This window comes from Acartia tonsa, chromosome 9 (genome assembly GCF_053477335.1).
Source record: "Acartia tonsa isolate MP-2025a chromosome 9, ASM5347733v1, whole genome shotgun sequence".
NCBI classification, from domain to species: domain Eukaryota; kingdom Metazoa; phylum Arthropoda; class Copepoda; order Calanoida; family Acartiidae; genus Acartia; species Acartia tonsa.
Genome location: NC_137268.1, coordinates 8,762,016 through 8,779,391, shown reverse-complemented (window position 1 = coordinate 8,779,391; position 17,376 = coordinate 8,762,016). Strand labels below are relative to the sequence as shown.

At 32.4% G+C, this 17,376-nt stretch overlaps 2 protein-coding genes across 33 annotated transcripts in view; both read right to left on the bottom strand.

Moving 5' to 3' along the window:
• LOC145328163 (uncharacterized) overlaps positions 1-11,108 on the bottom strand; it is a 33,415-nt gene extending 22,307 nt beyond the window's left edge. For all 32 annotated transcript variants that reach the window (XR_013882357.1, XR_013882358.1, XR_013882359.1 and 29 more), the window contains exons 1-6: positions 10,714-11,108; positions 6,317-6,398; positions 4,805-4,896; positions 2,931-3,336; positions 1,366-1,421; positions 542-614 (exon numbers count right to left, since the gene is read on the bottom strand). Coding sequence is in view for 8 of the 32 variants with exons in the window: in XM_080171748.1 (XP_080027874.1) it covers positions 542-614; positions 1,366-1,421; positions 2,931-3,336; positions 4,805-4,896; positions 6,317-6,398; positions 10,714-10,722 (718 nt within the window). In the remaining 24 variants the exon portion in view is untranslated. The remainder of the gene's footprint in view (positions 1-541; positions 615-1,365; positions 1,422-2,930; positions 3,337-4,804; positions 4,897-6,316; positions 6,399-10,713) is intronic.
• Position 11,109: 1 nt separating this feature from the next.
• The window catches only part of LOC145328166 (pseudouridylate synthase RPUSD2-like), a 30,276-nt gene continuing 24,009 nt past the window's right edge, over positions 11,110-17,376 (bottom strand). The window contains exon 12 of the mRNA XM_080171754.1: positions 11,110-11,429. The gene's annotated coding sequence lies outside the window, so the exon portion shown is untranslated. The remainder of the gene's footprint in view (positions 11,430-17,376) is intronic.

Below are 17,376 nucleotides of genomic sequence, written 5' to 3'. Positions count from 1 at the left end.
GTAGTACCTACCTATTTATTGTATTTTTAGAATTTTTTTTACATAATTTTGTTGTTTTTAGCCAAACTATATCCATCCAAACATAATTAAGACAGCTTCCAATATTTGGTTAATTTTCTGGATTTAAATTGACACTAGGATCGAAATTTTAAAATAAAACTGTTTTGGCAGGGAGCGAAAATTTATTATTATATATTTCAGGCGGGCGTTTTATTCAATACCAAATGCAAATTTTAACAGGGGTGTATATATATTCTGCTAAAGGGGGGGGAATAATAAAAATAAGTGGTTGGGGGAAAAAAATGTAAAAATTAAGAGAACTGAAAACATTTTTTTCCATTTTTAAAATCAAAAATCTAAAAGAATATACAAGAAGGGGGAAAATATGAATAAAATTAAGAGTTCTGTAAATATTTTTCCATTTTTCCCCTTCCTTGCTAGAAAAAACCAGGAGGGGAAAAAAATTTTGCAGCAGGGAAAAAAAATGAATCTTGTGCAGAATATACACCCCTGAATTTAATTTAGTTAAAATGTTACCTACCTATTTGATTGCTAGTCTGTTGACCAGAAGAAATATGATGATAAGAGGGTGGCTGGACACTTCCTCCATGTTCCTTCACAAACAAATATTCAGAAATTGTAAAAATAATAAAGTAAGTAAATATTTGTAAACTATCTGGATCTATGAAAAGATGATTTATAGAGTAGATGTGCTGTGCAGTATTCAATAAAATCTTTAATCTTTCAAGAAAATCAGCATTCTATCTTACACAGCAAAAGAGAAAAAAAATATTACCTACTCATAGAAATTGTTTAGGTATTTCCTCTTTAATCATAGTAGACAAACCGACGGATCAAGTTAGTTATTCTCATATGTCACCATAATTTTAATTGATTTAATATAACCATCCATCTCTAATAGCAGCAAGGTATATCACAATTCCAGGCGGAGGGACAAGTGGACGGAAAAAATGAAATATAGAGTATCTTTGGTATAAAAATACTAATACTTAATGTTTTATCTCTTTAAAATAAAAGATATGGCTAAATAACAAAAATAAAAACATTTTTAAAAATTGTAGTTCAAGATAGGTACCTATCTTCTTTCGTTTTATTGAAACAATGGATATAGAATATATGGATATTGTGAAAGATTCTCGCATACCCTGAAAAAATATTTCTCCCAGCTGGCTGATATAATGACCAGTGACTACTCCTCCCTCCTTGTGGCTCTCCAACGCCTATCCCGATCGTACAACATCTGAGGACTATATTAGCAACCTAAGTTGACGACACAAATTTCCCTGCCACAATATCCAGGTATACTATATCCGTAGTTGAAACAAAGAAATTAAAAACACTTACCCTATGAATACTAGAACTAGAAACTGAAGAACACGGTGTATCAGTATCAAGACGACCTAAAAAAAAATATTTATTAAGAACTCTTTTAGAAAAGAACAGCTTATTAATAGATTTTTTTACGATAGAATACCTACACTACTTATTCTATACATAAAAGGATAAGAGGATGTCAGCCTTATCTATCGAAAGATATTGCTACCTGCTATACAGATATGGTTCTCCTTTACAGTAAAGCTTCTTATAGGACCAAGGAACGTTAATAACTATTTTTGTAGAAGTAGAAGTAGACCTAATTCTCTGAAGTTAGGATTTAGATGAACACGGAGAATGGTTGTGAGAATCCTTTGACTAATCGCTAGATTGGTAAGCTTCGCACACAGGTGAATGTATTACATGCTACATTTCAAGCTGACCCGCAATTCTCGTGGAAGCTACTCAATTATTACATCATCTTTTTTTGGTGGGATTTCTATTGTATAAGCTGCCCTGTCAAGAAAGTAATAAATCTTGTTTTATTATCTACTCATAGTGTTATAAACTATTTTCAAGCCTAGATCAGCAGATTAAATGCAATTAGAAAGCATTACTAAGTAAGCATACAAATTAGGTAAAGTGTTTCTACATTGCGAAAAACAAAGTTAAAAGTATATGAGTGTTTACAAAACTGCAGAAAATTTATCTTTTAGTATTTTATTTAATTACTAGCGGCTTCGCCCCTAGCCTCTAGGGGCTTTGCCCAAAGAGGTGATCAAAAAAAAAGGACCAAGGAAATCTTTAGCAAAAAAAAAGGACCAAGGAAATCTTTAGCCAAAAAAAAAAAATGGGTGGGATTTTTTTTTTTTTGGGGGGGGGGGGGTTGGAGGTGTCCCACCCCCCAAGAAAATAGCCTAAAACCACCACAGGACCAGTAGGTATATTCCCTGAAGAGTAGAATCCGATCGGTTCAATGGTTACCAAGATCTTAAGGGACGACCAGACGGACATCCTTCTACTTTGTATTATAGATAACATAAAACCTTATTAATTCTCTAAGAATGGTGCTTTACCACAAGTGGCCAGTTATGCACAGAAAGCCCCCCCCCCCCCATTCCCCACACATAATGAAATAAGGGGGGGGGGGGGTTAGTTTTTTTCCTATACATATAAACCCTCTTAGAAGCCTAAACCCTGCGGGACTACACAGTACCCACTATAACCTACTTTAATCTTACCTAAACATATAAACAAAAGGACGAAAACTAACCCCCTAATTTTTTTTTTTGGGGGGGGGGGGGGGGGGTTATCAGTACTTAAGGAAATTTTTTTTGAAAGCGACAAAAGGGAATAAAAATAATTCGCAAAAACTCTACAATTTTAATTTGTTCCAGCTTAATATTGAAATTAGAAGCATTATTTTTTGCAACTGAGCATTGTTTTCTCAATAGACAAAAAAAATAAACAAAACTGTTTATTTTATCTTTAACAAGTTATTCAATCTATAAGTTTAGCAATTTTGCTGGTGGCGCAATAAAGAGAATGTCAAAGAAAAAATAATACCTACATATTTGGCAAAAAAAATGTTTTACCTGACTTTAAATCCTTTTCCGAAGACAGCAAATCAAAGAATTGGGTCAGATTATCATCAGTCTTCATGCCCCCGCCGCCATTTTGATTTGAATTTCCCGCCAAATATTTTGACTGTCCGTTGGTTGGAATATTTTGACCGGCAGTCTGGTTGTTACTTGAGGCAAAAGTAACATAACCACCACTTGAAGTAACAGAAGTATTTGTTGAGGTCTGTAAAGCTTCGTTTCTTGAACTACTTGAAGCTGTGGTTCGCATAGGAGCGGCAAAGCTTGAGTTATGATGAACAGTTGCACCACTACTGCCGCCATTTTGAAAATGGCCGCCGCTAAATCCTGAATGGCTGTATCCTTGGCCATGCAGGTTGCTATGGGCGGTACATGCCATTCCAGCTGGGGATATTTGACTCTGAAAAAAAATCAAGCCTAATAAGTAAACAGTATTTAGATTAAAGAAAAGCATTTGACAACAAGGATGACAACAACCATAAAAGCGAAGCACTGAAACGGTAGGACAAACGGACATTAACACTTGTATAGTGTTAGAACTTAATTATCATAATTTTAATTTATAAGAGTCAAAGCAAAATTGTAAGTAAATTTGTTGAAAAACTGCTTGATACAGGATAATTTTTATGGACATACTTACATTTTTAGGACTTGATTATAGAGTTGCTTCGCTTATTACCTTATACTTTGTTGTCCCAGGAATCAATATACCAAAAATCAGATCAATCCGATGATTAGATCACATAAAATTTTGTTGTTAAAAAAGTAAAAAAAAACATGTTTAAAATGGACGTACGGACATTTCGGTAATGATTATAGAGTTGCTACGCTTTCTAAATCGTACCTAACTACTAAAGAAATCACCATGCAAAATTTAAAATCGATAGGACAATTCTAAAACATGCCTAAATTAACGGAAAAAGCTATCCGTTACGGACGTACGGACGGACCGACCCTAATTATAGAAAAGCTTTGCTTTTAAAAATCTTAAATATTAAAGCAGTAGGTAATTTTCACAGACAAAAAATATTGGAGTAGTTACTGGGTATGCAAGACTTAGGATTTAGGTGCTATACTTTAAGTAAAGATAAATGTACCTAATATTTGTTTTAAAGGGGGGGGGCGAAAGTGACACTTTTTGAAACCAAAACTAAGAGTCAACAAAGGAACTCAACTAAAAAAAGGGTTACAGGTCTGAGATTTTGCATGGCAGTTGCTTTATAGGGGTACAATATGGAACTGTGAAGAAACGGCGGCGCAACCGCCGAAAACCGCCGTTTCCCGCCGTAATTTTTGTTGCCCTTTCTCGGCGGTTTTCGGCGGTTGCGCCGCCGTTTCTTCACAGTTCCATATTGTACCCCTATAAAGCAACTGCCATGCAAAATGTCAGACCTGTAACTCTTTTTTTAGTTGAGTTCCTTTGACTTTTAGTTTTGGTTTCAAAAAGTGTCACTTTCGCCCCCCCCCTTTACCTCAACCAAGTTAGTTGACTGATCTTATGGATATAATACTCCTTGTGACAACATCTATTAGTATTGCATTGAAGCATGCACAACCATGCGCAGCCAAACAGAGGGTTAAAATAAGTAGGTAAACACTCAAAGGGTAAGGGAATATTCAAAAGAAAATTCGGATCATGGAAAGAAAACGAAGTAGTGGGTTTCGTCGTATTTTCATAGTAGCTTTTCATACCTAGGTTATTTTAGGCCCTAAATGTTTAGGAAATAGGCCCAGCAGAAGCTAGAAATTGGAGAAAAGATACTGTGAAAATACGACGAAATCCGATACTCCGATTTCTTTCCATGATCCGAAAATTCATTTGTGCATTTTATCAACCTAGCCATCATCATATTTGCCCTGTTACCAACCTGATTAAAATTAGGAGCTTGTGTGTAACCATCAGAAATACCAAAACTTCTGAGGATAAGATCTGTATCTAGGATATCCTCAGCTATGTTTCCTACAAAAAAGAAACAAATTATGAATGGACATCCGAAAAAATTAACTTTAGAAAAGTGTCATAAGAGGTAAACATTAAACTTGATAAAAATAAATTACCAAACCTTTTAAAAATTTGTAATGGTCTTATGAAGGGAAACGTAAAAATCTAGGAATCGATCTTGCACCCCAATCAATATAAAGGGTGTGCCAAAAAAAATGCGGACCTTTTTAAAATTTAGATTGCGCGGCTTGTGTTAATAGTATAAAAACGTTATGCATACCATTAGAACCGCTATGAAGTCTATTTTTTGGAAATATATAAACGATTCCTGTGCTACGTATAGTTTAGTAGCTATGTGGTAAAATGTCCCAACTGGCTTAAAACTTGACTTGCGATTAAATCATTAAAGATTAAATTAAAGGGTATGCAAATAAAAAAACGTACATTTTTAAAATTCTAATTGCTCAGCTTGTATTAATAGTAGAAAAAAGTTATGCATACCATTAGAACCGGCGCGCTATGAAGTCTACTTTTTGGAAATATAAAAACGATTCCTGTGCTACGTATAGTTAGGAGCGATGTGGTAAATTGTCCCAACTGACTTAAAACTTGACTTGCGAGTAAATCATTAAAGATTAAATTTTTCCACTTTTCTCACATTTATCAATACAGCTCCTAAACTAAAAATAGCACAAAAATTGTACTTATATTTCCAAAAAATAGAGCTTATGACGATTCTAACGATATACATAGCATTTTTCTACTATTCACACAAGCCGAGCAGTTTGAATTTTAAAAATGTCCGCATTTTTGCACACACTTTTTTTATCTTTAATGATTTACTCTCAAGTCAAGTTTTAAGTCAGTTGGGACATTCTACTACGTAGCTCCTAAACTATAAGTAGCACAGTAATGGTTCTTTTATTTCCATAAAATAGACTTTATAGCGGTTCTAACAGTATGCATAACGTTGTTCTACTATTAACACAAGCCGCGCAATTTGAATTTTAAAAAGGTACATATTTTTTTTATATACTTTAATCTTTAATGATTTACTCGCAAGTCAAGTTTTAAAGCAGTTGGGACATTTTACCACATCGCTCCTAAACTATACGTACCACAGGAATAGAAAAAATATTCTTCATAGCGATTCTAATGGTATGCATAACGTTTTTCTACTATTAACACAAGTCGCGCAATCTAAATTTTAAAAAGGTCCGCATTTTTTTTTTTGCACACCCTTTATATTGATATTATTGATGCTGTGTTGACAATAGAATTATCGTGAATGGGGATTGGTTTACAAATGTTAGAATGTTTTTATTATGAGTATCACGCCCTAATATCATAATGACAATTGAACATGAGATATCTCAGTGTCCATAGCATGCTTATCATTACTTGGCCTAAATGTTTGCTAATAATAATTGGTTTTTACCTGAATTGTTATTTTCTGGTATCTCCAGGTGATCAGAATCATTTGAATTTCCCCCGCAACTTCGCACACCTCCAAACTTGGCCTATAAAAAATAAAACTACTGAGTGAGGAACTAAATTTGGCTTGACCCCGTGTAATAACTAAAGATGTTAAAAATGGTTCCTGCTGCTGATATGTCAGGTGCGCGACACATTAATAGTTAGAGTAAGGAGAATAACAGAGTATGGCAGGTCACCTGAATGAATGACGCTCTCCACACAGGAGCTTGGGTAAGGGTTGCACTGATGCAACCAAGGGGAAGTTGCGTGAATGAATTACGACTGCGAAATTCGAGTTGCCACATGGGGACTTGAACTCGAACTCTCACCCCCGTTTGAGCTACGACGCCCCTTACAAAGTACAAGTGTTATTTCTTATTCTTAAAGTATATTCTATTTTTGTACTTTTCACATTTGAACTCCTTATCAATTTAATAAAAAAAATTCAATAAGAAATCTCATAAGAATTTAGGATTACATCATAATGCTTTTTGTTATAATTAAAACAAATGAAAGTAAAAACTTAATAACAATTTAAAAGATATAAGGATCTACTGCAGTTCACGGTAAAATATTGCTGGTAAGCAATATTTCCAAAAATCTATTAATTTTAAAGGCTGCTAGCTGCCAAACGGCTGAACGTACAGATCATGCCCGCACACTGTTTTAAGCGGCATAAGTAGGCCTACAAATAATCAATTAGGCATAATTATCTCACAGTGCAGAGAAATGCGTGAAAAAGACTTATTTTACGCGTTTTTTCTTCAGTGAAGCTTTCCCTGTGAATAATTGGATCTTGGCTATTCCAGATTATTTGTAGGCCTTCTTATGCCGCTTAAAATGGTGTGCGGGTATCATCTGTACGTTCAGCCGTTTGGCAGCTAGCAGACTTTAAATTCATAGATTTTTGGAAATATTGCTTACCAGCAATATTTTACCGTGAACTGCAGTAGATCCAGATATAACATTAACTCAAGGATATAAAAGGATAAGACTATGGCCGATAAATGGATGAACAATGTACAATACATCCCCAATGTACTTTAACTAGAGCTTTGTATTTTGTATCCTAATTTTAAAAAAAATACTCTGAATTACGCAATTATAAGAATAAAAACAGTTTTGTAAGCCCTAATAGTCGGTTCGGGCTAACAAAACTGGTATTAATCTTGTGATTTTGATTTTAGTATTCGTGGGAAATTGTCTGTAATACGATGATATACATGATTTTTCAGTATGGCTGGGAACCAGTTTTAATCCAGCGGATATTAATCGGTTTCGAAGCCATACAGGAAAAAAAAAAAATTTCACCTTTTTATCATTATGATGATTAGGATTTAAACACGTATGATTAAAAATTCGTTTTCTACGCTTCCCCAAAATATCAATCTTATCGTCGATATGCATTTTTAAAAAAAATCTAAGTGAATTAATTATTATTTTATCAAAATATTAAGACAATTAAATAATTCTTAGAAGACAGGCGGAGTAAATGTTGTATGTGTATCACCAAAGAATATAAATTCTAGACTGTACACCCAGTGCACTCAGCGCCAAGGAATAGTAATTCTAGACACACCAGCAAGTAGATAAGAGTTTGCTGAGTTGAGACTTTAAGTAAACAAATAATAATGTGTTTTAAAGGGACGGTGCGACAGATTTAATTTGAAAAGTACAAACTTCATATTAAAGGCTATCTTTCAGTCAGAATAAAAAAAAATAACTTTTATTTGAGGGGTTTATCCTTGTCAAAAATGGATTTGACTAAACAGTTCAGCAATTCCAGGGACCTAACTGGACACACATGCAACTAATTCAGTTTATTTTATTTAAAGTGGACTGTCCCTTTTAGTTTAAAATTCAAGTTTAAATTCTGGCCACATCTAGATGGGAGTATGTTTCTAGGCGGTAAATTTTTTATTCTTATAAAACTTTTCTATGAAGTAAATAAACATCTTGATAGATGAACAAAAAAATAAATGATATTCTAAACTTATTAAGAGTTGCACAAAATCAGAACTGCATCATTTCAGATGTTCTGGGAGGGGCTGAATTTAAACATACAAAATAAGCATTTTTTTTCGAATAGGTAAAAAAAATATGGGAAGGGGGATTTGCTGCTCATTTTAATTTGAAGGGAATATTCCATTGATTGTAAGCTAAAATTGCTAAAATAATTGCATTAATTCGATTAAGTAATAATGTATAAACTCCATAAAAATATGGCGAGACTCGAACCTGACACTGCATAATCATGGCACCATCATGTAATATTCATACATACTATACATACAAACATGTGACTTAAAGACAAAGGGTTGCTTAATTAAAGTGCTATTTTACAAAACAAGTTCTAATTCTACATAAAGTATTCTATGTAAAAGCAGATAAAAAGATAATAAAACCAAAATATAGTTTTTACCAATAATAGTCCAATATCGTATCGTATTATAGACAGCTTTCCACGGATATCAAAATAAAAAAATACAAGGTAAAAACTGGTTTGTTAGACCTGAGGGGCCAAAGGACCGGGCTACCGAAACTGGTATTAATTTTACGGTGTTTATTAGTGGAAACTGTCTGTAATACGATACTTTACAATATTTTTTAGTATTAAAACCGGTTCCAATCCAGCGGATATTAAACAATTTCGAAGCCATACTGGAATAAATATTCTTTCCTATTATAGTGGTTAAAAATAATCTTATCAAACCCAAAAATTTATCCTTATATAACATTTTTTACATGCTAATAATACATGCCTTGATTTAATTTTTCAAAGAAAAAAACTAAAATGCAATTTTGATTATTTAACCCAGCAAAACTGTTGTCAAGGTCCAAAGTTCATAAATAATCAGGCTACAAAATTACAGAGTGTAAAACAAAAATAATTACATCCCATTACAGCGAAGCCATGTGAAAAACTTGTAACCTATAAGTAATATTTACTTTTTCAGCAGTAATCAACCTTTTGTAAATTCTACAGTCTTATTTTTTTTATCTGTTCTCAAATTTTGAGTAGGATAAACAAAACTTTACCCCTTCCTCCCACTCCTCTTGGACGTTTATGATTGACACAATGATATTTTGGAATAGCTTCGCTAGTAAAAAATTTATTTATGGGCTTTAAATGAACTGCGCTTTATCCGTGTCAACAAATGTCAAGGATTTTTAATGTCATTCAACTACAGACAACTAACAGGGAAGGATATGGCCACTTCAGAAAACCACAGTTGCCTCTAAATTTGTACCAGGTAAAAAACTGCTTTGAATTTTTAGACAGATAACACTTACAATAAATCGTAATACAGTAGACAAATATAATGATACTTGCGAATATTTTGCTTTTTTGCTTTATCCATTTCCCATCTCTGATACTTAAGTGTCAACTTTACTGCAATTTTCATTTATGGTAAAACATGAAACAAAGAAAATTATTGCTTTAATTCTTGATGAAACAGAGAAAAAGCGGTAGTTTCTGTACTTTTTATATTTAATAAATAGTTAACGATAATGCATATGTGCAGTAAATAATCATATTATGTTTGTCACCCGGTTTTTTTTAACATAGCGGCTGCCTTTCTAGCATCTTGGGGCTCTATATTTAAATGGTTATATGGCAAAAATAGCCCAAAACCATCCCAAGGCTTAAATCTAAAAATAAAATACCCTTGAATCTTTCCAAGTCCTATATGAAGCTTCCCTTAAAAGGAGAACTCAATCAGATAATTAGTAGTTATTGAAATCTTAAGCTTCAGACAAATAATTCTTTATACCTATAAGAGGATGATAAAGAAAGGGGACGAGGGTAAAGAAAGTCCAAAAAACAAGCAAAATAATAATTGAGTTTAAAGGTTTAATTGAAACCGTTAAAAGTCTGACACCTGCCATTTTAAATTAAAATCAGATGAGTTGGTATAGATAATAAATTGGAATCTGTTGACAAATGTTGAAATATAAATAAAATATTTTTTTATTGGTCCTATTTTTACAATTTTTAACAATCTATGGTTGAATCTCATTCCTATTTATATATGATAAAACAACCAAAACAATGAAAACCTCAACTCTAAATAAAATCCGGCGCTTTCACAGAAAGTACCTTGATAAGCATATGAAAACATGTCACCCCTCCTTATTTTAAAAACAAGTAGGAGGGGTTAATTTTTTAGTTGTTATTTTATTTTGTTAGGTTAGGTAATATTAAATACTGTGTACTGTAGCTATAATCCCGAATGGATAGATTCGGGCGAAAAAAACCAACCACCCCCTTTAATTTAAAACTATTTTAAAAATAAGTGGGGAGGGTTTTCATAGCTCAACGGGCAATTTGTGTGAAGGAACCAAAAATCTGCTTACCGTTGCCATGCTGTTGACTTCAAATCAGTTCAGCAAGTCAAATTTTCTTCAATAACTTTTTTTTCTGTTGAATTTTCATATGTTTAAAGTCTTCTTTTTTAATCTTCTCCCAACAATTATATTATATCTAGGTAGGTACCTATATAATATAATATTAGTAACAACAAATATTAATAACAATAACGAATGTATCTTTGCTTGATATAATATGATAAAAATCAGGTACTTTGTTCTCTTTTACTTAGTTTCTTTTATATGTTTGTCTTATTGATGGGTAGGTAGGTTTGTCACACCTTTAACCTAGTACTGGCGGGGCTAGTGGGGCTAGGTTGGATACAACCCTGCAGGGTCCTCCCACACCAGTCTGTCACACCCAAGACAGACATTTTTGTAAAATCTGAAAGAAAATAAAATGAATTTTCAAAGACCATTTGTTTATTTAAATAAATTGAACATTTTAAGTCTATTTTTGGGAATAGTCCCTTTCGTGGCATCGCCCCATAAGGGGCGATTCGTAATATTTTTAAAATGGCTTTTAATAGGTTATTTCAAGTTAGGTTAGGTTATTGCCCCACAGAGTTAGGCAATTGGCCCCGCAGGGGCTAGAAATAGGAGAAAAGCAACTGTAAAAAATGAAGAATCGCCCATAAGGAGCGTTGCCACGAAAGGGACTATACCCCTATTTTTCTTCTTTGTCTACTATTTCAATTTCACCTGAACCAAACATATTGATATTTTTTTTAATATGAAAAATAGTTTAAGTATTATTTTCAATCTAAAGTACTTAACTTTTTATCGATTTTTTTTATTCACTGAATATGAAGTTGCGCATTTGTGATCTAATACACTTTTTATAAACTTATTTACTAAACCAAAGCAGAAAATTTCAGTTTGCTTCAGATTACATACAAGTAAAGCACACATTATATCGCACGAAATTAAAGATAAAATTTTTAAAAGCAAACTGGGAATAAATTGCAAAAAAATGACAAAATTTAATGTTCTTTAATTTGAGAGATTTTTCGTAGTTTCTTGGCTCATGTTTTTGTCGGTTATATTATTTATTTTAATGGTACTTTAATAAACAAATTATCAATCTACCTGTAATAAACTTTTTATACAAAAATAGAACATATTTATAATGAGGAGGTATGTAATAAATTTAAGAATCAGAATGAATACAAAAAAATGTTTAAAACCTATTTTTTCAACAGTCCCTTTTATCAGAATTAGATAGAAAGATTAAAAATGTTAAATTACAAAAAATATCTTGTTTTGACTTTACCCAGACATTAAGATAAAGCAGTTTTTTGATGCATTTCCTAAAATATATATTTTCAATCCTTTGGTGTGTTACATGGGGATCAATAAACTTTTCCAATATTTTTAGTAGCGAAGCTACTCTATAATTCACTTTGTCCGTCAGAACGTAACGCTATGGGGGAAACATGATTTTTTCAACTCCTATACAAGATAGACAACTGATTGAATATGCTATATTATACATATTTCCATCAAGCCTTATCAAGATTTGTCTAGGTATTAATTGAGGTGCTAGATCGATCTTAGATTTTCAAGTTATCGTGATTTTAAAGGTTGTGTGATTTTAAAGGTTTCCTGTTTTACCTAAGTATTTCATCATGTTAAATGTTTATTGTATGACACTGCTCTATAGTAAATTCTTTCCCAATATTCATTCATAATTTTTTTAGCTTCGCTACTTATGGATGTTATCATCCTTGTTCTAATATAAGCCAAGCTACTTTATGATTAAACTATCGGCTGCGCTCCCTGCATTTAAAAACGGAAAGTAGCATATAGACTTAAACCAAACTAAGATATAAGAATTCAACAGACTAAAACCATCCAGGGACTCATAAGAAGCTTCCATAAAATGGAGAACTCAAGCAGTTTAGTAAGGGGGGGGGGGAAGTTTTGACACATTTGCGTAAACAGGGAGTATAGGCTTTATCTTTGGACTGAGAGGATAGGTTATTAGGGATAAAATCATTCTTATATGATGAATTTTCCCAAGTTTTAAGATTTTTTGGATAGGCCTCCAGGTTCCGGAGCTCCAGGCCTCCAGGTCCCCTCTGTACAGGTAAAAATTAAAAAAATAATTTTTTTTTGAAGAGTTAGAAGTCAACCTATGAAACAAAATATGCATATTTTTGAATGTTATTCACATATTTGAAGAAAAAAACGCATATTTTGTTTCATAAGTTGACTTCTAACTCTTCAAAAAAAAATTTTTTTTTTCATTTTTACCTGTACAGAGAGGACCTGGAGGCCTGGAGCTCCGGAACCTGGAGGCCTAACCAAAAAATCTTAAAACTTGGGAAAATTCATCATATAAGAATGATTTTATCCCTAATAACCTATCCTCTCAGTCCAAAGATAAAGCCTATGCTCCCTGTTTACGCAAATGTGTCAAAACTTCCCCCCCCCCTTATTTATATATTAATCTACAGACAAAAAAAAACTAGATGTCTTAGATGCTAAAGGCAATGCCCATAGTAAATTGATAAATAAAATATTCTCTGTTTAAAACCTGAGATATTGGAGAAAAGGAAAATTATTCACATATGATATAAAAATTTCTTCCTTTGCTTTTAAGTACAAAGTAAATGAAATACTAAAATTTAACACACAAGTACAAGTAACATATAAATTTAAAACAAAAACAGGGATATAGGTATATATATGTAAGATATATAATCAAATGTTGCAATTACATCTAAAATCATAAAAACAAACTTTTTGTTTTTGTAATGGAGGGAATGTTTAAATGGGAACCCTTGAAAAAAAATTGTCAATTGGCCTGTCCCTGACCCATGATAGATAGAAAGCATCTATCCAATCTTTGTGCAAAATTAAGATTGAAATATTTGGACAGAAAAAAATGTTGAAAAAATTCCGAATCAAGAACAGTCATGTCCATTTCAGTAGAACAGCCAAAATAAGTTGCAAAATTTTTTTTGGACAATTTTTTGGTTTAACTAATAATCTATTGAATGGGAAAATTTTGTTAAATAGATCATGAGTTTATATAAATTTGTTCAATTAAAGAAAATTCTAGCCATTGAATTATATTTTTTAAAAAGCTGAGCTGACAATCCTTTTACTAAAGTAACAGGATGTCTGTCTGTTTGTGTGTCTGTGTGTTTGTTTGTAGCGAAGGATCTCGCTAACCGCTGAACCGATCGGGTTCTCCTTTACAGGGTAGCTTCTCATAGGTCTTGGGAAGGTTTATAACTATTTTCTCGGGGGGTGGGACACCCCTAACCCCCCAAAAAATGAAAAATACCCCCCTCAAAATTTTTTTTTTAAATTTTCTTAAAAATTTTAAACACGACAAATTAGTTTGATAAAACCTCTTGGGGCTTCGCCCCTAGAGGCTAGGGACGAAGCCGCTAGTACCTAAATATAAAGAAGCTGTACTACTCAAAATTAAGTGATAAAAAATTTGAAAAACTGAACCGCTATAGTTTTATTCACACGAATCAACTCTTTATTTTCATATTTTGTACAAATTACCTACCAATTCACTTATTAATCTATTTTCAATTCAACTTCAAATAATTGAATGCTTTAACAGAAAATTTTAGTACATCTTTATCCATGCCCCTTAAAGAATGTAAATATTTAAGTTTAAAATGCACTAAAAGTGGGGCTAAGTTTGTTAATGTACAAAAAGTCAATAAATAAATTTCCAGTATGGCTCCGAAATCGATTAACATCCATTAAATAAGAACCGGTTCTCAGCCACACTGAAAAATCATGCATTGTATCATATATTATATATAGTTTTCTACGAATAACAAAATGTACAACCATAAATTAAAATCAGCATCTCGGGGCTAACAAAGCCAGTTTTAATCTTAATTGTACATTTTATATCCGCGGAAAGCTATTTATAATACGATGCAATAAATAACTATTCCTAATCTTTATCAGGTAAATGTTAAAATATTCTTAAAAATTTTGTGATAGGGTAAAATGCGTCAGATAATAATGTTAGGTAAACAATTGGTGTACTATTTCATTAGATATATAAAGTGAAAAATATCTTCAACAGATTTAATTTACGCCCCGAGATGCCTCTAGGGGCACGAAACATATTTTCTTTCAATGTATGTTAATATAAGCTGTTTACCAAAAAATATTTTTTCATCGGTAGATAGGGTTGGTTATATTTATTTTCGATTTCTTTTATTAGGGTGGTGGTACCCTCTCCAAAAATATCTTTAAACCTTCCCAGGACTTATGAGAAGCTACAGTGTAAAGGAGAACTATATTGGTTTTGTTAGAGATCCTTCAGTACACACAGACAGACAAAGATCCTGTTACTTTATTATAAGGATGTCTAAATTTATGAGATTTAATAGTTATTTCTCGCATCGTATTAAAAACAGCTTTCCGCGGATATAGAATGTACAAATATAAGATTAAAACTAGTTTTTTTAGCCCCGAGGTGCCGAAGGCACTGGCTAAAAAACTGGTTTTAATCTTATGATTGTACATTTTTATATTCGTAGAAAGCTGGATATAATACGATGCTAGACATAGTTTTTTCGTATGGATGAGAACCGGTTCCTATCCACCGGATTCGAATGAATACGAGAAATTCTATTAACTACTTCCCTACAAATTACTAACTTTAATTTTAATTTTTTCCAATAACAAAATATCTATATATCGAGGCATGTTCTTAAGGATGTCACAACCACTAAACCGATACGGTTCTTCTTTACAATGTAGCTTCTCATAGGCCCTAGAAAGGTTTATAGCTATTTTGGGGGTGGGGGGAACCACCCCCCCCCCCCCCGCACACACAAAAAAAATTGTACTCACCCCCTAATTTCTTTTACTTTTCTTTTTGACACTTAAATAAAACAGGGTGGGGGGGGGGATTCAAGCCCCCATCACCTCAAGTACACCTAGAGGCTTCTAAATGTATATTGTAAAAGAACATATTATAGATGAATATGACTTTTTTCTAAATAGTTTCATATGGTTTAAGAAACATCAATTAAATTCTGAATTAAGTTTTAATTCTTTTATAAAAGTAACAGTATGTTATATATCTACAGCTTAAAATCTAGCTAACCACTGGACGAATTTAGTTCACCTTTGTAGCGAATCTTTCTATAGGTATAGAAAAGTTGAAAGATAAATGTTTAGGGTAAAAATAAAAATTCTATCTGCTCATGAAAACTTTTGCTTTGAGTAAGCAAAGATAAAAAAAATTGCAAAAAAAACTTTTTTACCAAGATAAAAAATTTTTGGTTTGTTTAATTTATTGTACCTATGCACTTTTTACAAAGATTACATGTCCCATTTTTAAAAGGGAAGCTTTTCTATCAATAAGGTCCGTTCGTACGTCCTTAACGGTTAGCTCTTTTCGTTAATTTAGACATGTTAGAATTATCCTATCGATTTCAAACTTTGCATGATGATTCCTATACCAGTTAGGTACAATTTAGAAAGTATAGAAACTCTATAATCGTTACCAAAAAGTGTTAATGTTCTTTTGTCTTACCATTTTTATGGATGTTGTCATCCTTGATTTAAATGTGAGGGAGGGGAGGGGGGTAATCCTGGCCGTTATCAAATGATGAATTCTTGGAAAGCGTAGCAAGTACCTGCACATTAAAACGTGATACCACATATTATTAAAAGCGAAGCTTTTCTATAATTAGGATAGGTCCGTCCGTCCGTACGTCCGTCCGTATGTCCGTCCGTCCGAGATAGATAGCTTTTATTCGTTAATTTAGGCATGTTAGAATTGTCCTATCGATTTCAAACTTTACATGATTATTCCTGTAGTAGTTAGGTACGATTTAGAAAGCGTAGCAACTCTATAATCATTACCAGAATGTCCGTATGTCCATTTTAAACATGTTGATTTTTTTACTTTTTTAACAAATTTTTATGTGATTTAATTATCCGTTTGATCTGATTTTTGGTATATTGATTTCTGGGACAACTAAAAACACGAAGAAACTTTATAATCAAGTCCTAAATATGTAAGTATGTCCATAAAAATTATCCTGTATCAAGCAGTTTTTCAACAAATTTACTTATTATTTTGCTTCGACTTATACTTTTATATTCTGATTATTCAGTTTAGACACTATACAAGTATTAATGTCCGTTTGTCCTACCGTTCTTGTGCTTCGCTTTTATGGATGTTGTCATCCTTGTTTTTACAAACATAAAGGGACATTGTTTTTGCCCATTGTCAACAATTGATAATAAAATTACGCCTGGTGAATTTTAATAAGCAGTTACTACTGGTATATACCAAAATATTCTTGTTTTTCATTAAAATAAGAGCGTGTTCAGACAGTTGTTTTGGGGGTCTTTACACCCCCCCCCCCCCCCTACAAAAGAAAACTGTAGGTCATAAAATAAATATATAGTTTGGCAACAGCAAAAAAATTTTTTAGCTAAAATAACAATAGGTATAATACAAAAATACTTTAACTATTTTATGATGTTTTAAAAATAAACTTAAAATTCTCTTAAAATACTTAAAAATTGATTTAATAACACAATTTTGTCACAATTATCAGGGCAATAATTCACTTTCGACTAAATTTTAAACTTTGACCCCTGTTATAAATAATCACTGTAAAAAGTATATGCTCTAAAAATATG